Genomic DNA, 25,982 nt, shown 5'->3' with positions numbered 1-25,982 from the left:
GTATTGATCCAATAGAAAATCTATTTGTTTTAATTGAAGGATCGATCTAAGATTCGCTCAACTATTCCTAGATTGCCTCATCGCGTAAAATCTGGTTCTATACATTGCACTATGTGCGAATCTGCTATCAGGAGCGTTAAGCTCTAGAGTCTAGAGAAAATGAGGTTGATACTAACAGTGCTTTTCTTCAGGCAGCTTGGATTTCTGCGTTGTTCCACTTAGTACTACTAGGCCACTAACTTCCAAGGTTCCATTCGCATATCCTAGTACTAGGCTTTGAGTTATCTGGCTCGGGTTCTTAGACTTCGTGTTCATTTCTTCATTCCAAAATACTATAAAGGTTCACTTTTTGAACCCCATATGATCTCATAAATCTTTGCTGACACGAGAGAAGAATAGCAAACTTTTAGATCGCTATAAAAAAGGCATCTAGGCATCTTGTCTCCACAGTTTCTCCAAATCGACCACCGCGCTTATTGGCGCCACAATTTCTTGACTCAAACTCGTGATCGTTGTGTTCCCTAGTGGCTTGCGTCCACGGCCCGTACCGTATCCGAAATGTTGAGACACAATAGCTTTGACACCCGCGATACCCACCTTGGTGAGAGCCCAGTCAGCATGGCTGAGCTTAGATTGAAGCTCCTTTGCAGCCTGCAAATCATCATTCTCATAGTAGCGCAGCACTTGCACATGCAGTTTGGGTACAATGTTGGCGAGAGGGGCAATAATCCCGTTGGACCCGGCGACAAGTGCGGGTAGGAAGAAGTCCGACTTTCCACCAAAGGTCGCAAATGAGGTCCCTTCAAGCGCCGATGAGACACGTTGGAGCTTGCCGACGTTACCGCAAGTGAGTTTGCAGCCCACAATATTGGGGTTTGACTTGGCTAGGCGGATGATCGAGTCGGAACTAATGTCGATGCCTCCAGTCACGCCAGGGAAGTTGTAAAGGAGAATGGGAAGTTCGGATTGAGAGGCTACCTGGATTGGAAGTTGCTGTTAGACCATGCATAAACCGAAAGAGTCTCTTTTTCTCCGGGATATAGAAGGATCTTACATCGTGGAAGAAGCCTTCAATAACAGGTGCATTCATGGCCGCAACCCAGTAAGCCGGTGGCAACACAAGAGCGAAATTAGCACCAGAAGCTTTAGCCTCTGAGATGTAGGATAGTGTTTCCCGCACACTAGGTGCACCGCACCCGACAATCAACTGCAATTCTGTATAGCCCAGCTTGTCGAGGTGGCCCCGAACAGCGCGGACCAAAGATTGGCGCTCGCTATGATCCAGATGAGGAGCCTCTCCATTGCTTCCCTGGAGCACGAGTCCGGTGACTCCACCTTTTGCCATGCGCTTCGCATGAGCCAAGGTGCTTTCAAGATCGAGGGACTCGTCCTCCTCGAAGAATATCACTAATGGCGTATATACACCGAAATTGGGGCTTGTTGCCATTTTCTGCAGTGTTTGAAAATGAAAGACTGGAGAAAAGTGGTAGTATTGAGCACTTGATTTCTATTTATTTCCCAGTCACTCTTCATCGAGCTTGGTTGGTATATCGCTTGTCAGTGGAGCTCCACCCGCTCCTCCATCGTAGGGCTCCGCTATTGTCGATGGAGAGACACATAACGCAACCAAGGCTAATATAATCAAGTCCACTGATTATTGTTGATTCCTGCCTTCTTGAGCATTTCACATTCAAAGAAGAATAAAATTCCCACCAGACCGACACAATGAGTTCTGTTTCTCCTTCGTTTTTCGGGGCCGTGAACTATACGCTCCCGGACGCCATCTTCGAGCTCACCAAAACATACAATGCGGATCCAGTCGCGCACAAAGTGAATCTTGGACAAGGAACATACAAAGATGGAAACGGAATCCTTGGATTTTGCCCGCTGTGAGATCAGCGAAAGAGAAAATCAGGGACTCCAACCATGAATATCTCCCGATCCTAGGGCTTCCATCATTTCGGACACTGGCTACGGACTTGATCTTTGGCAAAAATTCTGCTGCAGTCCGGGAAGATCGAGTGAGTAGAATCAGTCTTCTTTCAGGCATTTATTTCGGCGATTGACTTTTTGGCTTTTCCAGGTCGCGTCCTGTCAAGCTCTGTCCGGCACAGGCGCACTCCACATTGTCGGAACAATGCTTAAGGAGGCTCTAGGTCGCGATACAACCGTGTATATCACCAAGCCTAGCTGGTCGAATCACCGGAAGGTCTTCGAGTCAATCGGATTCTCAGTTCGCGAGTTCAATTATTCGTCTAGTGCTGGTGTGGACATGCAATCATTGATCCAAACACTGGACGAGGCAGCCCCGAAGTCGATCTTTGTGTTTCATGCTAGTGCCCATAACCCAAGCGGTTGGGATTGCAGAGCCGATCAATGGAAGCAGATTGGTGCTATTGTGAAGGAGCGACAGCTATTCCCTCTCTTTGACGCCGCGTACTTGGGGCTGACATCGGGCGACTACGATCACGATGCGTTTGCCATCCGATATTTATGCCGATGAGCTAGGTCTTGAGGTCGCCGTGTGTCTTTCATTTGCTAAAAGCATGGGTCTCTACGGTATGAATATGATTATGGTGCTATTCTTTGTCCGTCATGTGCTGACGCGTGTCGAATTTTCAAGGTGAGCGTGTCGGTTTATGCGTATTTTCGTCGAATACCCCGACTATCATAGCTGCTCACGTCAAGCTTAGCACGAATGATCCGTGTTGAAATTTCTAACCCTCCTGCATTTGGTGCGCGGGTCGTAGTTGCGATTCTGGAAGACGAGGAGCTTTACGCACAGTGGAGGAAGGATCTCGTCATGATGAGTTCGCGAATCGCGGAAATGGGAAGGGAATTATACCAAGGGTTGACTGAGCTTGGTTGCATTTTTCACCCCTTGATCATTTGCAGGATTTCGATGGGGAATATTTCTGATTGTTTGTTAGGCACCCCCGGAGACTGGAAGCGCATCATTGAGCAAAAGGGGATGTTCTGCATTCTCGGGCTCACTCCGAATCATGTACAACATTTACAAAGTAAGTGACTGGAAAACACACATTGAGAGTGGAAGTGGGTTTTATGAGAAGGCTAACTGACATGCCAATCATAGAGGAATACCATATCTATATGGCCGAGAGCTCGAGGGTATCTATCGCGGGGATTAACGGGTCCAACGTTCGGTATGTGGCCGAGTGCATAAATGAGACATTGAAGCGATAAGGTGGACTGTAAGGTATTGCTGGACGATGATAAATGTCAGATACGAGCACATTCGAGTTCCAGGGTTAGATAGATACTCGTCGGCCTGACATCTGAAGGCAACGCACTAGCAAGTAAAACTCTCAAGCAGGAAGATATGGATTTGATTGGTTCAAGTTGGTTGGGAGAAGGGGAGAGAAAGAGAGCTATCTAGATGAGAGATCTGACCAAAAATGTCAAACACGTCAGACAGACACGTGGTGAAACTCCAAATTTTCATTAAAGTGCTGAGGTAGGCGTCACCCTAACACAGCCTTTGCCGCTGATAAGCCCGTCCACTCGCCTCAAAATGGAGCTCCACCGGAAAATGTCCACCTCCACAAATTCTGGGGTAAAGCTTGAAGCTTGGCCACCTTCCCCAGAGGCTGTCTCACAACCCGTCCGATAACCTAATATCAGACGGGGGATTTAAAGAGGAAGCCATGGCTAGATGATTCCGGCATTCGAAGCTCAGTTGTACCAAGGTGAATTAATTGCGACAACATGACCACCGGGCCAAACGATATGAAGATGTCCGAGGTTCCATCAAAGTGTGATACGGAGCAAGCGGTCATGGACGTTCAGGATGGAGACCTGAAGCAGCACGAGATGCGGGACCTTGATCCTGCTTTCCAGTTCATGAACGCAGAGGAGATTGAATATACCCCCGATGAGGCCAAACATGTTTTGTCCAAGATCGATCGAGTCCTCATGCCATTGCTCTGTTGGGTCTATTTGATTCAGTTTGCAGACAAAACATCATTAAACTATGCTTCGCTTATGGGCATTCGGGAAGACACTCATTTGGACCCCAACTCGCAACAATATAGCTGGGTCTCGAGTATTTTCTATGCTGGATATATCTTTTGGGAGTAAGTCTCTGCTTTTGTCGCTATCATCTTCCAGATTCTAATGCATGACCTTAGATTTCCCACCACTTATCTGCTTCGCCGTCTGCCCCTGGGCAAATACACCTCAGCCAACATCCTGATCTGGGGGATTGCACTCGTCTGCCACGCCGTCACTCATAACTATGCGAGCCTACTGTCTGTCCGCTTCTTCTTAGGCGCATTTGAAGCCACAGTGACACCGGCCTTCGTCTTATTCACTTCTTGCTGGTATAAACAGGAGGAACAAGCCAAACGCATGGGCCTGTGGCTCAGTTGTAACGGATTGGCCCAGTTACTTATTGGGCCCATCGCCTACGGCCTAGCCGGTGTACAAGGAACCACTATTGCTGTGTGGAAAATCCTCTTTTTGGTACTCGGCCTGCCCACTATCCTAACCGGCGTAGTATACTTTTGGTACATGCCCGACAACCAAGTACAGGCCCGGTTCTTAAATCACCGTGAGAAGCTTATTGCCATTGATCGCATTCGGGGCAACTTCCAAGGTATCGGCAATCAAACATGGAAATGGCCCCAATTTTTCGAAGCATTCCGTGACCCGCGCACCTATCTTTACGTGCTATTCTCGCTACTGATGAATATTCCCAATGGGGGAATCACCACTTTTGGCTCTATCATCATCAGCTCCTTCGGGTTTTCCAAACGCATGTCCCTGGTTTTGAACATGCCAATGGGCATCGTGGACATTACTTGTAAACTGGGACTGACTTATCTCTCCGATCGGTTCTTTGATCGCACTCTCTTTGCCATAATCGCTATTCTGATTCCCATGATCGGCGGTATCATGATGATTGTGATCTCCGCTGAAGCCAAAGCTGGGTTGCTCATTGGGTACTACTTCATCGGTGCCGCTGGAACTGCCTGGTGCCTCGTGATGGTGATGATCTCCAACAATACCTTAGGATACACCAAGAAAGCAACAGTGAATGGCCTCCAGATCGTGGCCTACGCAGCCGGAAACTGGATCGGTCCTCAGACATTTCGCTCAACCCAAGCGCCTGAATATTTTGATGGCAAGCTGATGGTCGCAATCATGTACGCTATGGCAGCGGTAACCTTGGTGGCAATTCGGGTTGTCAACATCATAGAGAACAAGCGACGCGACCGCAAGGCGATCGGGGAGCCTGACACTGCATATGCTACCCCCGGGTCTGAATTCTTGGATTTGACAGATTTCGAGCAGCCAGCCTTTCGCTATGTGCTCTGAAACTCCACGCTTGAACGGGAGTTGTAGTTTTGGTCATCTTCATTCAAGTCTTTGCTGGCTGAGATTAGGTATCCATGGTGGGATGATTTGTTTACCAGGATATACCGTGCTAGTATTTGAGTTTATAGGATCCTTCTGAGATAGTAAATCCTTCAACCTGTGCAGCCCTTGTTTGAAATCTCCTCTAAGCACAAGCTTTCAAGAATCCTTGGAAACAAGCACATCTACAAAATTTAACTACTAGTATCTTGCTAACATTCTCTGTCAGGGAGTGTAGAACACAAGGTCATGTATCATAAAAAACCTTGCCTAGGTGTTCTAGTACCTTCTGAGAAGTTGGTTCGCCGCGCTTCGCACGGCGCCATATTGCACTTACAGGCTACTATCTCCCTACCGGTAGCTGTCAACTGGGCACCTGAATGCCGACTTTTAAGCACCGCATTTATTCTTTGGCAAGATTGCTCTTGCGTTTACCATGCCGCTTATTACAATCTTGGTCTCTGCATTTTGTGGATCGAACTCTCAAGCTTTGATAAGCTGGAATCCAGCTGTTTCTAGACGCATCGTATGTTGTTTTCTTGGTGTCATAAAAGGAATCCTGGAATAATACATTCAATTAAAAAAGTAGAACTTGTCAACCAATTTTGTAACAAAAAATGGACCAAGTATTCCATTCGACCACAAAGTGCGCACGCACACCAGATTTAGCTCTGTGCGTCTGTAATTTTGGCTTGACAAACAACACATGCTCCTATACTTCCTCTGCCAAGCTCCGGTCGGCGGCTAGACTGCCGTTGGCTATAGGAACAAACGACGGCATGATCGTTGACTGATCCACGCTGGAATTATTCGTCTCCCCAGGGGCTCCATATCCACCACCACCTGGTGTCTCAATGACGAACCTGTCCCCAGGTTGAACACGGATCGAATTTTTGCCACCAACGGAGATATGCCGCCCAGCCTTGGTGATCCATGTGTTCTTCCCACGCTTACCATCTGCGCCGCCTGCCATACCGTAAGGCGCGAAGCTGCGGCGCTCAGAAAGAATGGACACAGACATCGGTAGCCGCAGCTCAACATCTCTGATGACACCTTCTCCTCCAGGATACATTCCAGCACCGCCACTCCCATCGCGAAGACAGAAACGACGCAAAATGACCGGATAGCGGCGTTCTAGTGATTCGGGGTCGGTGATGCGAGTATTGGTCATATTGGTATGTACGCCGCTCGTACCAGCCCAGCTGGGGCCTCCACCACTTCCGCCAGCAATGGTTTCATAGTATCCGAATCCATTTTCTCCGTCATTTCCGAAGGTAAAATTATTCATGCACCCTTGACTGGCAGCACAAATCTTGAAGCTCTTGAAAATAACGTCGACAATTCGTTGCGAGGTCAATACATTACCGGCGCACACTGCGGCTTCGAAGCTCGGCCGCAACAGTGACCTGTCGGGGATAATAAGTTGTACAGGTTTGAGGCAACCCTGATTGAGGGGAATATCGGAGTTAACCATACAGCGTAAAGCGAAGATAACCGCCGAATTACAAATCGCAATTGGGGCATTCCAGTTTCCTACATTCCAATCAATAATCTGTATCTCTCATGTAAGTTATCAGTGTCCACTTACCATAAACCTCCGGACCGGTTCCTGTGAAGTCAAAGATGGCGGAACCATCTAATGGGTCAATGGTTACTTTGAGCATGATCGGGGTTCCGTCATCCATGTAGTCCACCGCAGATATCTCTTCTCCATGGTGATCTTGAAAAATACGCTTCAGAAGGTTCCGCACGGCGAGCTCGGCCGAGTCTTGGATTGCGCGCATGTACATCTGATTCAGTCAGCCAGGTAATCCGGTGTCTCCTTGCATCGTCAAAAGTACTTACCTGAACCACACCCATAGAATATTCATCGATCAGCTGCCGCACAAGTCGGATGCCACAGTGGTTTGCAGCGACTTGCGCTTTCAGATCCGTGACATTATCCTGGAAGCATCGGGATCCGCTGGATCCTGGAAAACGGGCAGGCTCTACGCACAGCATGCGGTGGAGCTCTTCCTCGTCGAAATGGCCCGCGCGCACCAGCAGGTATGAATCAAAGGCTGCACCCTCTTCAGATAGAAGTTTTGACAAGGGTGGCATTGAGCCAGGAAGTATGCCCCCGACCTACGAACAGGATGTTAGTCATGATACCATATCTCTGAGTATAGAGACAACTTACGTCGGCGTGGTGACCGCGGGAAGCAGCCCAGAATATTATATTCTTTTCATCCGAGTCAAAGACAGGTGTAATGACCGTGAGGTCGGGAAGGTGCACACCTCCAAATGCTTTTTTGTAACGGGTTAGCTGCCGAAACCACTCTGAAATTTGATTCGAGGTAATGACCTACCAGGTGTGTTGGAAAGCAAAACATCACCATCCTGCAGCTTACCGTTCCACTCGGCAATCTGAGATCTGACGGCAAAGGCCATACTTCCAATCATGGCGGGTACATGAGGTGCGTTGGCGACCAGGTCCCCTTCGGGTGTGAAAATCGCACACGTGAAATCCAACCGCTCTTTGATATTGGCACTGATGCTGACATTTTGTAAAACGCGTCCCATTTGCTCTGCAACGCCCATAAACCGATGGCGGAAAATGGAAAGCTGAACTGGGTCGATAGCATCTGTGCTTGTCACTTGAGGGCCTGAGGAGCTCACGTCCAGGACAAGTACATCTTGTGTTAATGTCGCCTTTGAGTGCGGGCTGATCAAGATTGTCTGGGTTTTGTCAATAACGATGGCCGGTCCTGAGATCTGAAACCCATCTGTCAAGCTGTCAAAGTGGTATACTGGTGTGTCTACCCATCCCATTGGATCAAAGTAAGTGGATCTCCATATTTTGGGAATTGGGGCCACTGATCCAGCAAGTAACTTGGGAAGGGGGTTCAAAGGTGTGGCGGATGGCTCGGAAAAAACACTGGACCCAATCGCTCGAGCGCGAATAGTATCAACATATACTGCGCGGTTGGTAGGCGTGAATCCGAACTGCTGATGATGGGCTGCAATAAAGTCTTCCCGAGGGTCCTCAGAGTCACCACCCAGGGAAACCATGATTGCAGTCTCGCTGCCATCATATCTCATATTCAGGAAACGGCGAATCTGAACATTATTGAATGGCTGCATAGTCTCATTGCCTCGGACGACATCTGCGAGAAGTTCCATATCGCCGTATATCGTTTGAGACGTAGTATGGTCAAAGGCTTTTCCGCATACCCGCTCTTCCTCGTGCACGAGATCCGCCAATCCGATTCCATAGGCAGAGAGGATAGAGGAGTATTTGTGAATCAAAACCCTTTTAATTCCCAGGGCTTCGGCGATAGCGCAGGCATGTTGACCCCCTGCGCCACCAAATGATGCGAGGTGATGCTTTGCAACATCGTGACCTTTGGCCTCGGTTAAACTTCGAATGGGGCCACACATTGCTGAGTTGGCGACCTGGAGGAAACTATAAGTAAGATATTAGTAGTCGAATCTGATACTTGTATTGCTTGGTTTTACTCACCCATCTGCAACCTCAGCCCACGTCAATGATTTACCTGTCTCTGCGTTGATAGTTTGAGTGAGATCCTTGAACTTGGCAAGAACAACTTCTCTATCTAATGGTTCGTCTTCATTAATACCAAACACCGAAGGAAATTCCTCTGGAAGTAAGCGTCCCAGTGCTAGATTGGCATCAGTCACAGTCAGGGGGCCTCCTTTACGGTAACAGGCTGGTCCAGGATTGGAGGTGGCACTTTCGGGGCCTACAGCCATGAGTCCATCTCTCCAATCTAGTATGCTTCCTCCACCGGCTGCGATGGTATTGACATTGAGTTGTGGGGCTTGAATTGCGATCCCGGCAGTCGTTGTTTCAAAGATATGGTCGAGTTCGCCGTTGTATCGACTGACGTCGGTGCTAGTACCTCCCATGTCAAATCCAATCACAGGGGTCTGCTCTACTGTGTCGAAGCATGTTTTTGAGAATCCGATGACACCACCTGCCGGCCCAGAAAGAATAGAGTGCAGCCCTGAGAGTTTTGAGGAGGGCACCAATCCACCATCTGACTGCATGAACTCCAATCGCGTCCCGCCCTGGTCGATATTGGGGAAGTTCCTTGAGAATTGCTCCAGGTATTGTTTGATGTTCGGAGTCAGGTATGCGTCAACTACCGTGGAATTACCACGGGGAACAAGTTTTGATCGTGGAGAGGTTTGATGTGAAAGAGAGATATATTTGAATCCAATCTCTGATGCCAATTCACCAATCTGCAACTCATGAGTTGGGAAGATATAGGAATGCATAAGGCAAACCGCCAACGAGCGAAAGCCTCTGCTATAAATATCTTGCAGATAATCCCGAGCACTTGCCAAGTCGATAGGCTGAAGCACTTGGACAACCTCACCAGAAGTACTAGTAGCAAGGATCGACTCGACTGGTTCTGGAGATGACAGCTTCACAGTACGAAGATTTGAATCGCTGCATGCCCCAACTGTCACGCGCTCTTTGACTTCAAAGACGTCTGAGTATAGAGGTTCTGATCGACGGATTGAGAGATCAAACATGTACGGTCGACTTTGGTTGCCAATGTACAAGATGTCTTTGAAGCCTTCGGTGACGAGCAGGGCTGTTCGCTCGCCTTTGCGCTCGAGTAGCGCATTGGTTGCAACCGTTGTACCCATGCGGATCCATTCTATTTTGTTAGTCAAGACGCCAAAGATAATTCTGGATGATGGCTCCTACCAACGTCCTTAAGGTCTAGTTCAGAGCCTCGTGGAAGTGTAGTTTTGTAGTATATCTCCAAAACGCGCCGAATCGCCTCGGTCGGTGCGTCGGCATAGTTTTTTGGGTCGACGGACAAGATTTTCACAAGAATATCTTCCCCATTGATCACTTTGCAAATACAATCGGTGAAGGTTCCTCCGCGATCTGGTCACACCGGTTAGTCAATGCAATGCACCAGTATGTAGTACACATAACTAGTACTGAGGGGTTCGACACTCACCAATGGAAATGCGCAAAGGCTTCTTGTTAGTACCTTCAGGCATAGTGGCTATGACAAGAAGCTCAGTAGAATATGGATGAATTGGTCTCGATCAACACAGGGGCAGAACGGGGTAAGCGTATCTATTTGAGGCCTTGAGTGGCTTATCATGATATTAAAAAGTACGATATGATGGCTATCAGCACTGGACAGTCTTGTACATTGACAATCACCCACTCTATCCTCCCACGCTTCGCGCATCTCTCCGCGGTGGAGCTGGTGGAGAGGGGAAGGAGGGCAGTCCGGGGGGGATGTGGTGATAAGACGCGCGGTGGAGCTCCACCACTCCACCGAGACAGAGCCGGAGTTTGGATGAGCGCAATGCAACGGATTCTCCACCCTCTATTCTGAAAGTCAAAGCCAAAGATGTAGTGGGATTTGCGCTAATGAGGAAAGCCCTCATAAATGCACCGATCCCGCGCTCTTAAGTCTCCGTAATTTGATAGGCGAAGCACTTTGATCACTTCTCAACTTTTGAATCCCTGCTTCTCCTACCCAAAATGGGTTCTATCGGTAACTATCATGAGCTCAATGCAGCCAATGGAGCTGGGAATGGGGTCAAGCCTTATAAAATTGTGGAACAGCCAAGCCGATATCGTCGCAAAATCCGCATCATCGTGATCGGAGCTGGGGCGAGTGCGTTGAACTTTGCCCATGACATCGACACAAGCCCGTTAGATACTGAACTGGTTCTTTACGAGAAGAACCCAGAGATTGGTGGCACTTGGTATGAGAATCGCTACCCTGGATGTGGATGCGACATACCTTCTGTCAACTATCAGTTCTCATGGGCTCCCTCTCCTGACTGGACCTCCTTGTAAGTGGAATTCAGTACCTTGCATTGTTCGAATAAAGAAGTGGACATTCAACTTACCATTAAAAGTTATTCGGGCGCACCTGAAATCTTGAAATATTTTAAGGGCGTTGCCGACAAGTATGGGCTTCGGAAATACATTCGCCTGGAGCACAAGGTGGTAGGCGCTTTCTGGGATGATCAAAATCAACAGTGGCATGTAAAAGTCCAGAGAGGAGATAACCCCGAGGATGTTTTTGAGGACCAAGGTCACATATTAATCAATGCAAGTGGTGTACTGAAGTGAGTACCCTTTTCTTTTGCAGCGATGAAATGGCGAAACTGACGTACTTCAGCAAATGGAAATGGCCCGCAATCAAGGGCTTGGAATCCTTCCAGGGCCCCAGACTTCATAGTGCAAACTGGGACGACAGTGTTGAATTACAGGGGAAGCGTGTGGCTGTTATTGGTTCGGGTTCCTCAGCGGTGCAAATCGTTCCGAGCATTCAGCCAAGTAAGTTTCGCCAATCCAACGCGCGAGACGTAGTATATTGATGATCAAGACAGGGGTTTCATCTCTCAAATGCTTCATTCGCAGTGCCTCATGGGTAACTGCCGGATTTGGTCAACGATTCGCAGGAAAAGGGGGATCCAATTTCAAATGTAAAGCTTCCACTAGGCAGGCTCTATCAGGCATCAGTCCGAAATACTGACAACAACAGATAATGAGAAGCAAAAACAGATACTGAAGAATGACCCTCAGAGATACCTGGCATATCGCAAGAAGATCGAGTCTGAGCTCAACTCCCGTTTCCGATTCATTCTCAATGGATCCGAGGAACAAGCCAATGCGCGAGCTGTAAGACTCTCGTCTCAACCCGGCAAATTGCTTTTCATTAACCGATTTCTAACAACGGGATTTCTTTAGTATGCGGAGAAGGATATGCGTACAAAGCTTGCCGATCGTCCAGAAATCGCAGACTCGATTGTTCCAAAGGACTTTGCAGTGGGCTGCCGAAGACCTACACCCGGAAACGGATACCTCGAGGCACTTTGTAGCGAAAACACCGAGGTTGTCAGTCAATCAATTGAAGAGGTCACCCCGAAAGGCATTAAGACTGCAGATGGTGTTGAGCACGAGGTCGATGTTATCGTGTGTGCTACCGGGTTTGATGTCAGTTGGCGGCCATCATACCCGACAATCGGCCGGGAGTCTCGCAGTCTAAGTGAAGAATGGAAAAATATCCCAAGGACTTATCTTTCCATCACAGTTCCACACTTCCCCAATTACCTCAGTGAGTCTATCCGCGCCCTCAGTGCTAAATTGTCAGGATGCTAATTCTGACTGAACAGTTTTCAACGGTCCCTTTGGGCCCTACGGCCATGGAAGTTTCCTTCCGATAACGGAGACCATATCAAGACACTTCCTCCAAATGCTTGAAAAGATGTCATTCGAAGGTGTGACGTCCTTTGAGCCCAAGGTTGAGGCGGTTGCGGATTTCTTTGAACACCACCGAAACTTCATGCCTCGAACCGCCTGGACATCTCCCTGTCGTTCTTGGTTCAAGCAGGGAACGATCGATGGCGAGGTTATGATGTGGCCAGGTTCGAGAATTCATTTCTTTGAGACCATGAAGCAGCCCCGTTGGGAAGATTACAATCTCGATTATACAACCTCCAACCGGTTTGGCTATCTTGGCAACGGCTTTGCCGCACGCGAGTTTGATGGGAGCGACCTGTCATGGTATCTTGGTACGATTGATGGCAATGAAGAGGCACATCTCCCCGACGAGGACTTTGAGGCTTTCATGGTCTAGTGAGCTCGGAAACATATAGATCGGACATAGATGTGAATACATATTTTGATTTTATTAGCTCCTGAAATTAGACAATTCAGGCAAATGAAGAGTAAGGAATCTGGCGGCGGGTCTGAATGTCTCCGTGATAAGCCGCGGGCTTATTGAATGTCCTTCTATAGCTATTTTGATTTATTGATGTGTTGGAGGCGAGAAGAGTACGTTTCAGCTCTGCTTTATGGTTGGAGCCGATTAATTCCAGATTCATTTCTTATGTTACAAGGTTGTTCAAACTAGGCTGCTCTCTCCTCTATGACATGTATTTAGTCAAATGGAACTGATGCTAATTTTAGAAGTAGATCGGCAAGTGCCCAGGTGTATCCTCAACCTTGGAAGCTTTATTTTCTTGATCAAACCTGAAGGGAGAAACCGCCGCCATCATGTAAATTGATTCCAGGTAATGAGTTTCAAGTTGAAGTCTAGCAGTAGGGGCCCGAATGGTATGCAACGACTTGTTTTATATTACCTCTAGATACATTTATTCTTGACCTAGGTACAAACGTTGGTCATATTCCGCAATGCTCAACCACGTCAGCCAAGGTACTATCTGCCAGTGCAACTTCAGCATTGCCAGGGAAAGTGATCCATGATCCATTGTATCTCGTCCATTTGACCTCCGTTCCTCCTTGATCTTGACTCTTTAAATACACCTCCACCTGGAACCACCAAACGGCAACTCTAAGCGCAGCCTGACTCGGTACCCTTGCGCGTTTGATGGCTATACCGGCTGTCGCTGCATCAGAGTAAGTCACGCCTCCTTCTGCTAGCAGATATCGAGGGCAAACTCTCAAATTCTGCACAATATGTACCAAGTCATTCGCGGCTATTTTGTTGATGTCCAAGTTTGTTATTTGTTTTGAGATTTTGGATACCAAAAGATTAACAAAATTCAGTGTCACAAGGTCTCAACTGGTCATCACCGGCGCATCCTTGCCATCTTGGAGGTCTTCAGACGCACAAGTCACAATTCTTTGGGTCATATTATGCGACGTTTAATGGCTTGGCGGAAATATCTGACGTTGTCCATAGCTTGAGGAGCGCAGCTTGACCTTCCCCGCCCAGGCCGTAAATCACAGCCTGTTGTAAAAGTTGGAATGTAGTAGCTGCGAGTTGCAGTGGATAGTTGTGCATTTGGGCAAGGGTGATTACTTCTTTCTGTCAATTTTGTTAGTCACGTCGACCTAAGCTTTGAAGAGGATGAACCTGCAAGCATGTCCCGGGTCTGTGTGATGGTATACTCAGATAGAAGATCACCAGCCACAATGCTCGATGCAACCTTTTTGAAGGACTCACTGGCACCGGCGGCATTTGAAATGATTGATGCGAGGGTGCTGGTCGAAATGCCGAGCTTGTTTCCGAGGGCCAGAGCTTCAAATGCTACTAAGGTGTGAACAGTCTCCAGTAACCGGCATATCAGCTCACATGGGCGCGGACTATTGGGACTCTGGATATGTGTTGCTTCCGAAACCAAAGATGGAGTTTGTGCTAGAAAAGTTCGAACAAGACTCGCATCGTCGTCTTTTTCATATCCCATGCGCGCGGCATATTGATAAAGTCGTTCCGTCGCAGATGCAATATGAAGAGGGAAATCCTGAAGGAGGCCTTCCGAGGTCACAATTCGCTGATTTAGATGTCAGTGGAAGATTTCCAATGTTTTTCTTACGGGGTTCCAATTAAAGTAGGGACAGAAAGCTTACCATATCCTTGATAAAGATACTGATAGCAGAGTGAGGCGTCCAATCGTTGGTGAGCATGTGAGGTACTCGGTTTTCAAACATCCAACTACACGCTGGGCTTTTGAGAACCGTCTCATAGAATTCTTTTGTGTTCAATTCCAATGTTGCAGCTAGCCCCATTGCCTCTGCAGAAACCGCAATATGAACACCAGCAAGGTGCTGATTGATAAGTTTGACCTTGTTCGCGGCACCTAGTCCGCCTTCAATCTCATATAAGTTCTCGCTCATTGAGTTCAAGATTGGCCGAGCAGCATTCAAAGCATCCGTTGGGCCCGATGATAGAATGGCCAGCATTCCTCGAGCGGCGCGTATCGTTCCACCAGAGACAGGACAGTCCAACAACTGGATATCTGGTCTTTGGAAGACCTGGTGGATATGATTTAAAATTTGCACTGGAAACCCTGGAGCGACAGTTGAGCACAATATGACAATAGCGTTCTGTGCCAGTCCAAGCACTGCGCCCGTTGAGTCGGCGAAAAATGCATCCTCAGTCTGCGTAGAATTCGCAACCATGCAGATAACGAATGACGCACCTTGGGCGCATTCCTTTGGACTAGTAGCAGCCGCACCACCCATGGCGAGCAGTTTTTCAAGGGCCATGGGATTGACATCGAACCCAGTCACAGTGAAACCGTCTTCGAGCAGTTGTATGGCCATCCCCATTCCCATAGCACCCAACCCGATGAAGGCAACTTTTGATTTAGAAGCCATTGTGGTCGTAGGTTTGGTTGGTTAAAATGTTTTGATATCGAAGTGGTTAAATTGCCCAATATGTTCGCGTCAAAATATGAGTGAGTATTCGTACTAAATATTCCATTATTGCGCCCTTACTAGTATCCAAGCCACTAGACCCAGTTAACTTAACTGGAAGGGTGTTGAAAATGAGCTCCATCACTCCACCACTCCACCCTCACTCCACCACTCACTCCACCACTCAGTTCGCCACCAGTTCTCACCATACAGTCGCGGGACAAAAGTTTCCGGTGATAGGCAGTCAGGCCCCACTTTTTATTAAGTACCAATAGAAATATTGCGAATAGCATCAAATTCAACATGCAAAAGTAATATAGCAATAACAGCACCAAAAACAACAATAAACATATAAAAAAATAGCACGCAGTAGCAAATTAATCAATACACCCCCCTATACACTTAATATTTAGTGTACCATCCCCCTACCTCAATAACAGCCGCTACACAATGCGTCATGCTATCAATCAAGCGATCAAAGTAATCTTACCCTAGCGTACACTATAATACATAGATTAACTCCTCAAAATAATCAATTAACTCAGATTCAGTACCATCAAATTACTCCAGTGTTAGATCTAGGCGATCGATCATTTCCTTAAGCTTAGCCCACACATATTCAATAGGGTTTAAATCGGGTAAATAGGGCGGCCAATCCATTGTATTTATATTATTATCACACAACCAATTTCAAACATCATAGGCTGTATAAATAGGGGCATTATCGTACATAAATACCCGACCTTCAGTTATAATTTGAGGTAAATCGGCTGTAAGTACCTCAAGATATAACCATCTTAAGTAGCCATTGCGCTTTAAATTCGGATCCCGATTCATTTTAAATAAATCAGTACAACCACCACCAAATATTGCTCCCCAGATCATAATTAAGATATTTTCTGATTTTACGTATATATCCACATATTCATTTTTCCATTTTTCGTTATAGAAAACAAGGCAAAATACCCATTTATATCGCTTACCTTTTCTGATTTCAACAGAGCACTCATCCAACCAAATAATGCGTCGCCAGTCTTCTAACGTCTAATTTTAATGTGCCAAAGCCCAATCTAGACGTAGTTTGGCTACTCTAGCATTCAAATAAGGTCTTTTTTTGGCTTATAATGACCATAACCTAATGTTTTGAGCATTCGAAGAAATGTTTTATTACAAACATTAAATCCACTTTGAGCACAAATATCATCATAACCAATAAAGGGATCACGCTTGATGATATTGATAATAGAAACCTTATTATTTTCTGATAATATAGGTGGTCAGCCAGATCGTAAAAGCGTATTACCATCAATTCGTATAGTTTCTTATTTTAGGGTATACTGAATAGTTGATGGTGACACATTCAATAGATGCGCAATTTTAGCTTACACTATACCAATCTTTAATAAACTAAAGATTTGACCTCTGAAATATGGAGATAATTCGTGGCCATATCCCCTATTGGCACCAATAGACCTCAATGGCGTACGTGGAACCACAGTTGAATTGTTAAAAAATAGTTGTTATGGGGAACGCGCTCGCGATCGCGACTTTAGCGTCAAAATACATTGATAACGCGCTAGTGGGCACTAGCGTACACGGAAACTTTTGTCCTAGAACTGTAGATACTATCCGATCGCATTTTGTATAGTATTCTCAGGAATGAAACTATCAACTAACTAACGCATTATTACACTTTTTCCTTTGGACCATCCCCATCAGTTACCCGGAGAGAAGGATTGCGCTAGCTCGACAAATGATTGTAGATCACGTAACTAAAGGTCGGCAATTTAAGTTTCCATCTATGCCGGCGACCTGGGAATGATAGGTTAGCAACTTGAACCTGCGTCTTGAACATGTCGGTCGTCGCGCAGACGATTAATCATCCTAGCTCGCTGACTTGTAGTATCGCCGAACTCTCCTTTCCCTGGTGTCACTACGGGAATCACCACGCTTCTCGAAGGCTGTGTAGTTATTTCGCACGTCGGATCTCTCCGCAGCCGCGGTCGGCGTCACCCATGGGGCAACATCGCGCCCGCTCAATTTCCGATCAGCGAAGTTCAGCATATCAGACTGTCAGCTATTGATAGAGGAGCACCAGTAGTAGAGGAAGCTCAATACTAATAGAATGAGATCACATGAATGGTGTAGTATTGTGGTAAAGCTATCTGCTAGTGTGTATGAGGAACTATTAGTTAGTTACTTTGATCCTTACTTTCCAAAACTGACAGAACTATAGGAAAGCTAAGAAAAGTAGTGGGAGATTTGTTGAATACTAATAGTAGTGTATTGAGTCTGCTGGACGGCTTAAATCAAGGTAAGACAGGTAAACCAGAAACTATCTTACAAGCCAAGATAATTAATACTGTACTGGACTTCACTAAGGTGCCCAAGTGTCACAACAGCAACAGGTTCGCAGTTGTACGCCATAAGGGCAGCCTAGTAATACGAGCGGCAATTGGGCCACAAGATGCTTGACAGGGCTATAAGTTTGATTTTAGGAAGTGGTTTTTCTACATGTACATACTTGGATATATTTACAGCTATAGTTGAGGTAGCCTAGGTGCATATTGCTTCAATACGAGGGGTTAAGATAAATGAAATCAATCAAGAAATCAACTACTGGAAGGAAGAAGTGGCTAGAATGCACGGGTACCCAATGCGGAGACTCAATCTGAGGGGTCCGTGGGGGTGGGGGGGGGGGGGGCAGCTGACTGAAAACACTTCATACATAGTGTGAGCCACTTCCTCCGGTTATTTCTCTAAAGCACGGTTGACACAAGCTTTTAAAGTCTTTTAATTCCGAGTCGCCAACCATAGTCCGCCCAGGTGCCCAGGTGGAAGGCGTGATCGATCGATGCGGTGAAAAGGATGTCATCATATAACATATGGATATGTTGTGATTGTCGTGAACTTCTAAATCCAGTCCTTGCACCAGAAAGTTGTGTATTTTGTGGTCACCTTCGATGTGGCAACTGTGGATATGAGGTGAACCCATTTTAGAGCCCTATATTCTAAGTGACTCAGCTGATTACTTATTTATTCCAGTTGCTGCCGTATCAATATGGACATAACTATAATTTAAGCTTGGAAGATCGAGGTCAGAGTGCACCAGCGCAGCCCACGCCACATAGGGAAAGATTTATCAATTGTACTGCTTTTGAAAAGATCGCGGACCGCATGGAGAATGTCTTGAGATTCCACAGAGAACAGTGGCGGGTAACCTTTGCTCTAAACTGGAACGTCCGGGGGTTTGTCGAGTCGCAGCTTGGTGGTTCCTGGGACTTGAAATATGTTCTGGTTTTAAGTGGAGAAGTTGAAGCAGCATTTGCAACAACGTGCGAAGAATATATCAAATTTTCATGGGGAGAATGGGCACTGGGTATTTTTCAATTTATTGTGGATGCTTGCCAGAATTTTGGTAAGATATCTACTATGCTTTATAGAACTCATACCCGGCTCCGCGGACGATGAATTGTGTGATCCAGAGCCAATCGGGGAAGGAAAAGTCATTTTCCAGAACGGATGAGATACTGGACTATTTGATCAAGTCTTGCTTAGCTTACATCATATAGAATCAACACGGAATCGAGTTCACAATAACCTTGTATGCGAAGTGAACTGCACAGAAGGAGCCTACCCGGTTATCATTGCTAAAGGAAGAGGAGAAGATGTTTGTTTGCTAGCCACTTTGATGGCGTGGGTAGTTGCCGTCTTTCAAACGTACCCAGAGGGGATATTTGGCAGCTTCCGTGAAGTACATTATTCGAAGTCCTTGATCATGGAAGGTCCCGAGCTGTCAGCGAGGCTTGATGAAGGACACATATCAGATTCTCCAGAAGATCGGAGGCTTGGATATACCATCACACACGAGGGATTTACACCTGCCAGGCCTGAGCAGGGCTCCTGCTGGATTCCTTTGTTCCAGAATTGTGTTATAGCTCAAGGATACCCTGTACCTAATAGGACAGGCGAGCTTGGTTTGGAGATTCCTTTGGACATTTTGATCCAACTCGGCAGAATATCTTATTCTTTGGAGTTACCACAAGGGATGATCCTTAAAGGCTATTCGACGATGCTCATACCGGCACTTGGGGGAGGTAATGATACCCTCCAGTGGCATTTCATTGGACTTCGTGGACCGGGAGAGTGGCTATCCGCAGATACTATACCTCAAGCACTCAAACGGACTATACCACCCGATCTCGAAGTCGATACTATGCACAGCCGACGATCCTTTGTTGGATATTGCAGCGAGGCATATATTCACGTGGGTACACGAGATTCAGGTTTCGAAAGCATTACTTTATCACAGGCCGAATGCAGCCCAACAACTCTACGAATTGGCCGAGAGATAAACCCGACAATGGGGACTGAAGGCCTGGGTATCTTTGGGGGCGGGATTGGGTCCAAAGTCATTTTCACGAAGGGATTGTTTGCGTCGATCGAGAGAGAAGAGACTTGCCTAGAGGATAGGCTGCTGAACTCAAAGGACAATTGTTGTATTATATATGACACAGAGAAGAAGACTGGCTTCATGGTCCCAGAGTTGAATTCTGTTCTTCTCACTGCTCATGCGTGGGCCTCGAGACAGCCAAACGCCAGCAAAATCGTGAACAAGATTCCCTTCATTCCGCCTTGTACTACAGGTGGACAGGCTGCATTCAACATGGTGATGGAGAATTTAAACCTCGTATTGCGCGAGGCATACGCCGATGAAAAAGAATTGTTTTTCATGACCAAACTGAAGCACATATTTTGCGCAATGGAGAGGAGAAAAGAACAGCAGAGAATTTTGAACGAAACCTCAATTCGAGTAGCTGAACGACGTTGGATTCGAGGCTGGGAAATATGTGATATTGCAGCCAGCAGGCCATCAAATGACAAGAGAGTCAAATTGCCACTCAGCGCGTCTGAGTCGTGGTATAAGATTCCCCGTGAAAATCCCGATATGCTTGTTTTGTTGTGCAAGGGCATAGCTGATGCGATTCAACCGAGTCCGAATACGGTCTGTAAAGCATGGTGCCCTCTTCCCCGAGACAATTATCTCATGGCAAGTGCGGAATGTGTCAAGTCGCTATCCGAAAAGCATGGAGGTACGCAGGGGAAGCCGAGACTTGCGGCCAAGCTTTACCTGAAGGTCTCGAAAAGAAATAGTATCTTAGGCGATTGCGAAGCTAGAGTTGACGGTGGATGCAATCATGCCCAGTCCCTGAGAACAAGTCCCCCGGATCATGAAGTGTTCTTGAATGATGGTGCCATCATTTTTGGGAAGAGCACGGGCCGGAAGTACAGTAGTTGATAGGAGCGGAGGCTGAATTGATTGATGAGTAGCTAGATAGAAAATTGTACCTGCAATTTCAACTAACAGAAAATTAATACGAAGGGATATGGGCACTGTTTATTGCAGAATAAGTCTTCTCAATTGAAATACCATTTTGGCATCTACTGGGCTGTAGTTGTATGAAGCACTAGTAACGTGGTGTTCTGGTTCAAGTTATGCTTGAAGCCATCACTTATTGCCAGGGTGCATTGAGAATAGAAGTATATCAAAGTGAGCAGATCGAATCCCAACCGTGTATTCCCATAAGCACCATCACTAACTATTTCTTTCCGTTCTGTGATGTGATGTGATAGATCACAGTTGAACACTGAAAGTCGCTGACTAAGGACCGCGGGCACTATACGCGTCGACGCGATGCGCGATCTTATCGCCTCCGCTCAACTTCCCATCGCATCCACTGCGTATTCCATCCCCTGTCGCCCTTCTAATGTCTTAGTCCCAGCCATTCCCTTTCAATTCAATCTATACCAGCATGCCCTGAGCCTTTCTTTATACCGACAAGTCCCTCTTTATACCAAATCGCCTTTCAATTGACCACAATGGCCAAAGGAGACGCCTCCTCGCCAACCGGCACACCTTCCTCCGCGTTGAAACGAACCACCTCGAGTGCCCAGAACATGAAAAGCCAGAAGTCTATTCTGGGATTTTTCCAGAAGTCATCTCCCGCGACACCCTCTAGTGTCAAAGCGAAACCCCGCGAGCCCGCCTCCTCTCCAGCCCAACGAGCCTCCGAACAACGTAGTGCTATTGCTAGTGCTACGAAACCCAAGGAAAAGAGAAGTTTCTCTAGCTTTGCACAGGACTTGACCCCTGTGCCTAGTAGTGATATGCCCATCCCGGATGAAGACGAGGAAAATGTGGATGCTGTAAAGGTGTGTTTGTTCGCATTTTGCATCCGCTCCTCCATCCTCCGCACCACTGACAATTGTTCCCGTTAGACTGGAGGCGACGCAGCCCCGGATGCAGAAATGACCCCTTCACGTCGAGTATGTCTATTTCTCAGTTCCGTTAACATAACTCTCCTCATACTGACAATCGTGTTCCAATAGTCCAAGAAGAAACAGGTCAGCTATAAGGAATCTGACTCTGAAGGCGAAGACGATGATGAAGCTATCTTCCGTCCCAGCCGGAAGAACGGTGCCGGAGGTCGTGCCGCGAAGCGCCAGAAGACTGTGGTAGAAAGCGAAGACGAGTTCGAAGCTGGTGCAGAGGATGCCGGATATTCGGACGATGGTTTGTTCTAACGCTGCCCTGGAATACCTCGTGTGTAATACTGACCCTGACCAGAGATGGACGACTTTGTCGTTGCCGATGACTCCGACGAGGACGCTGCACCCGCGAAGAAGCGAAAGAGATCGGCTCCCCAATCTGCGCGCAAGAGCTCCAACCAGTCCTCCTCGCTTCCACCACCCCCACCGGCCGACGAAGACCTCGACATTGAGCTCCACGAGAGCTCGGGGGGAACTGCTCTTAAGTGGACGTTTGACCCAGAAAGTACAGAGCCTCGGAAAGAGCGTGAAACGAACACCAAGGCTCCCGCCAGTACGAAGAAGGAAAAGGCTCATGTCAGAGACCCCGAGGCGCGCTACCCTTGGCTTGCCAACCCCATGGATATCGACAAGAACCCTCCAGGCCACCCCGATTTTGATCCTCGAACGATCTATATTCCTCCCCTCGCCTGGTCCCGCTTCTCACCGTTCGAGAAGCAATACTGGGAAATTAAGCAGAAGTTCTGGGACACTGTTGTGTTTTTCAAGAAGGGAAAGTTTTACGAGCTTTACGAGAATGATGCTACCATTGGCCATCAATTGTTTGATCTGAAACTTACGGACAGAGTGAACATGCGCATGGTCGGTGTTCCCGAAATGAGCTTGGCCCACTGGGCGAACCAATTTGTCGCCAAAGGTTACAAGATTGCTCGTGTAGATCAGTCCGAGTCCGCACTCGGCAAAGAAATGCGTGAGCGGGATGGAAAGAAACCTGGCAAGGAAGACAAGATCATCAAGCGTGAACTTGCGTGTGTCCTCACTGCTGGTACACTTGTTGAAGGGTCCATGCTTCAAGACGATATGTCCACATACTGTGTTGCCATCAAGGAAGCTATCGTGGACGATCTCCCTGCATTCGGCCTATCTTTTGTCGACACGGCGACGGGTCAGTTTTTCATCTCCGAGTTTGTTGACGATATCGACATGACGAAATTCGAGACCTTCGTTGCACAGACCCGCCCGCAAGAATTATTGCTTGAGAAGGGCTGCGTTTCGCATAAGATGATGCGTATTCTGAAGAACAACACCGGACCTACCACCCTATGGAACTACATGAAACCAGGCAAAGAGTTTTGGGAGGCGGATATTACATTGAAGGAGCTGGATGCTAGCGATTATTTCGTTTCTCAAGATGATGATAATATTAAAGCTTGGCCTGAGACTTTACGCCAGGCGCGCGAGAAGGAGCTTCTCATGTCTGCATTTGGTGCTCTGACTCAATACCTGCGCCTCCTGAAGATCGAACGCGACCTGATTACCATCGGCAACTTTACATGGTATGATCCGATCAAGAAGTCTTCCAGCTTGGTGTTGGACGGTCAAACTTTGATCAACATGGAGATCTTTGCCAATTCATTCGATGGAGGTGTGGATGGTACACTATTCCAACTCCTCAACAAGTGTATCACACCCTTTGGCAAGCGTTTGTTCAAGCAGTGGGTCTGCCATCCATTGATGGACTCGCAGAGAATCAATGCGAGATTGGATGCTGTCGACTCTCTGAACGCTGACCCCAGCGTCCGGGATCAGTTCTCCTCGCAACTGACTAAGATGCCTGACCTGGAGCGGTTGATTTCTCGTGTTCATGCAGGCGTTTGCAAGGCTCAAGATTTCGTTCGTGTCCTCGAAGGATTCGAACAAATTGATTATACCATGGGTCTCCTAAAAGATAGTGGTTCTGGCGAGGGAATCATCGGACAATTGATCTCGGCTATGCCCGACATGACCGAGCTCCTGGCATACTGGAAGACTGCATTTGATCGTTCCAAGGCCAAGGAGAATGGGGTACTTGTTCCGGAGACTGGTGTGGAAAGCGATTTCGACCAATCGCAAGAGACGATTGATCAGCTTCATCAGGATCTCGATAATATTCTGAAGAAATCACGCCGTGAGCTAGGATCAACTGCCATCTGCTACCGTGACAATGGCAAGGAGATCTACCAGCTTGAGGTCCCGATCAAGGTGAAGAATATTCCGAAGGACTGGAATCAGATGTCTGCTACCAAGCAGGTCAAGCGGTACTGTTTCCCCGAGCTTCGGAGTTCCATCCGTAAACTCCAGGAAGCCCAGGAAACACACGGCCAAATCGTGAAAGAGGTTGCCGGCCGCTTCCATGCCCGGTTCGATGAACACTACGGTACATGGCTAGCCGCTGTTCGCGTTGTTTCCCAACTAGACTGTTTGATCAGCCTGGCCAAGGCGTCCGCATCTCTGGGGCAACCAAGCTGCCGTCCAGTTTTCGTCGATGAAGAGCGAAGCGTCCTGGAATTCGAAGAGTTGCGCCATCCCTGTCTTCTTTCCTCCGTTGAAGACTTCATTCCCAATGATGTCCAGCTCGGCGGCAACCGTGCCAATATCGACTTATTGACCGGAGCCAACGCTGCCGGAAAGTCAACACTTCTCCGAATGGTAACTATTGGCCCCTCCCCCATTTATTCCGATCAAAGAAGACTAACAAAACAACTCTCCAGACTTGCGTCGCCGTAATCATGGCCCAGATCGGCTGCTACCTCCCCTGCCAGTCCGCCCGACTCACCCCAGTGGATCGAATCATGTCCCGCCTAGGAGCCAACGATAACATTTTCGCTGCTCAATCAACCTTCTTCGTTGAGCTCTCGGAGACGAAGAAGATTCTCTCCGAAGCAACGCCACGCTCGCTAGTTATTCTCGACGAGCTCGGCCGTGGCACCAGCTCCTACGACGGTGTCGCAGTCGCGCAGGCCGTCCTGCACCACATCGCCACCCACATCGGCGCGATGGGATTCTTCGCAACGCACTACCACTCCCTCGCAACCGAGTTCGAGGGCCATCCCGAAATCACCCCGAAGCGTATGGCCATCCAAGTCGATGAGGCCGAGCGTCGCGTGACCTTCCTCTACAAGCTTGAGGACGGTGTTGCGGAGGGTAGTTTCGGCATGCACTGCGCGGCCATGTGTGGAATTTCGAATAAGGTCATTGAGTGTGCTGAGCAGGCGGCTAAGCAGTGGGAGCATACCAGTAGACTTAAGGAAAGTCTCGAACGCCGGAAGGGCGGTGGGTATGTTGGTCTCGGGTGGTGGAGTGATGTTGCCTGGGCTCTGCGTGAGCCTTCGGGCGAGGATGATGCTGATATTGCTGATCATGGTCTGGAGGTGCTGCGCAAAGCTATCGAGGCCTTGTGAGGTACTTCGTGATTCATTTCATTCTATGTTGTTTCTGTTCTACGATTTGTCACACTCTATTTCTTTCTTGTCAGACATCTCGGTCAAATGGCGTTCTTAATGGGGCTTATCTCTTACAATGATAACATTATTCTCAAACGTTCATACAATCAGATCTATTGATACGCAGCATTTGTCTGTACAAACGACTTCTCAGCTAGGCCCGGGGATGACTGGATACAACTCCGCATATAATTGGCCAATTAGGAACTAGACCAAGCGCGGTCAAATACCGCCGTCGTATACGTCAACACCACGAAGAAAACATCAACCTAGCATTACCTTCAATGACCATTAATTGCCTGAAAGGCAATCCCAATACCAAGGAAGCGACTGTATTGATTGAGCCGGCTAGAAAAGCCGGTCCCGAATGCTGTTATCGACGCAGGCTAGTACTCCGATACGAAGGGATGGTGGAGCTTTGTTGGTATTTGGACATCATCTAAAACGTGATCTCCAAGTGGGCTCAAGCTTCTTCTAGACAGGATACGTGATGCTGGAATGATTCTTGGTGTATGGATGGAGCCAGAGCTTATTGGTACCAACTGCCCTGAGGCTAGACCAAAGGGCTTGTCTCACTACGAGACTCTGTTCCCTCGCAACTTTTCCACTTCCCTTTCGTAGAAGTCTGACAGCAACAC

At 47.6% G+C, this 25,982-nt stretch overlaps 8 protein-coding genes across 8 annotated transcripts; 5 read left to right on the top strand and 3 right to left on the bottom strand.

Moving 5' to 3' along the window:
* Positions 1-429: 429 nt before the first annotated feature.
* Positions 430-1,447, bottom strand: N7481_010526 (dihydrodipicolinate synthase family protein; the record flags this gene model as incomplete). The annotated part of the gene is made up of 2 exons (XM_057269745.1): positions 430-978; positions 1,055-1,447. The coding sequence occupies 2 exons, from the start codon at positions 1,445-1,447 to the stop codon at positions 430-432; spliced, it is 942 nt and encodes a 313-aa protein (XP_057116919.1).
* Positions 1,448-1,725: 278 nt separating this feature from the next.
* On the top strand, positions 1,726-3,204 carry N7481_010525 (uncharacterized protein; the record flags this gene model as incomplete). Its single annotated transcript, XM_057269744.1, has 7 exons — positions 1,726-1,889; positions 1,948-2,021; positions 2,115-2,475; positions 2,546-2,623; positions 2,689-2,864; positions 2,931-3,020; positions 3,095-3,204. 7 exons carry the CDS (start codon positions 1,726-1,728, stop codon positions 3,202-3,204), a joined length of 1,053 nt encoding a protein of 350 aa, XP_057116918.1.
* A 522-nt stretch (positions 3,205-3,726) lies between these two features.
* Positions 3,727-5,337, top strand: N7481_010524 (Major facilitator superfamily domain general substrate transporter; the record flags this gene model as incomplete). Its single annotated transcript, XM_057269743.1, has 2 exons — positions 3,727-4,094; positions 4,149-5,337. 2 exons carry the CDS (start codon positions 3,727-3,729, stop codon positions 5,335-5,337), a joined length of 1,557 nt encoding a protein of 518 aa, XP_057116917.1.
* Positions 5,338-6,088: 751 nt separating this feature from the next.
* N7481_010523 (uncharacterized protein) lies at positions 6,089-10,401 on the bottom strand (the record flags this gene model as incomplete). Its single annotated transcript, XM_057269742.1, has 8 exons — positions 6,089-6,909; positions 6,965-7,166; positions 7,222-7,500; positions 7,556-7,662; positions 7,725-8,821; positions 8,879-10,046; positions 10,097-10,282; positions 10,359-10,401. The coding sequence occupies 8 exons, from the start codon at positions 10,399-10,401 to the stop codon at positions 6,089-6,091; spliced, it is 3,903 nt and encodes a 1,300-aa protein (XP_057116916.1).
* Positions 10,402-10,897: 496 nt separating this feature from the next.
* On the top strand, positions 10,898-13,007 carry N7481_010522 (flavin-containing monooxygenase; the record flags this gene model as incomplete). The annotated part of the gene is made up of 7 exons (XM_057269741.1): positions 10,898-11,214; positions 11,281-11,493; positions 11,547-11,704; positions 11,758-11,853; positions 11,913-12,049; positions 12,119-12,485; positions 12,544-13,007. The coding sequence occupies 7 exons, from the start codon at positions 10,898-10,900 to the stop codon at positions 13,005-13,007; spliced, it is 1,752 nt and encodes a 583-aa protein (XP_057116915.1).
* Positions 13,008-14,027: 1,020 nt separating this feature from the next.
* N7481_010521 (uncharacterized protein) lies at positions 14,028-15,493 on the bottom strand (the record flags this gene model as incomplete). The annotated part of the gene is made up of 3 exons (XM_057269740.1): positions 14,028-14,197; positions 14,250-14,667; positions 14,744-15,493. The coding sequence occupies 3 exons, from the start codon at positions 15,491-15,493 to the stop codon at positions 14,028-14,030; spliced, it is 1,338 nt and encodes a 445-aa protein (XP_057116914.1).
* Positions 15,494-19,604: 4,111 nt separating this feature from the next.
* Positions 19,605-20,831, top strand: N7481_010520 (uncharacterized protein; the record flags this gene model as incomplete). Its single annotated transcript, XM_057269739.1, has 1 exon — positions 19,605-20,831. One exon carries the CDS (start codon positions 19,605-19,607, stop codon positions 20,829-20,831), a length of 1,227 nt encoding a protein of 408 aa, XP_057116913.1.
* A 581-nt stretch (positions 20,832-21,412) lies between these two features.
* Positions 21,413-25,302, top strand: N7481_010519 (mismatch repair ATPase MSH6; the record flags this gene model as incomplete). The annotated part of the gene is made up of 5 exons (XM_057269738.1): positions 21,413-21,745; positions 21,812-21,859; positions 21,923-22,106; positions 22,161-24,550; positions 24,613-25,302. 5 exons carry the CDS (start codon positions 21,413-21,415, stop codon positions 25,300-25,302), a joined length of 3,645 nt encoding a protein of 1,214 aa, XP_057116912.1.
* Between the last annotated feature and the right edge of the window lie 680 nt (positions 25,303-25,982).

This window comes from Penicillium waksmanii (genome assembly GCF_028829765.1).
Source record: "Penicillium waksmanii strain IBT 27052 chromosome Unknown utg000009l:1.0-4314994.0:1.0-4318279.0, whole genome shotgun sequence".
NCBI classification, from domain to species: domain Eukaryota; kingdom Fungi; phylum Ascomycota; class Eurotiomycetes; order Eurotiales; family Aspergillaceae; genus Penicillium; species Penicillium waksmanii.
The sequence above is the reverse complement of the archived record's forward strand: the minus strand, read 5'-3'. Positions and strand labels throughout refer to the sequence as shown.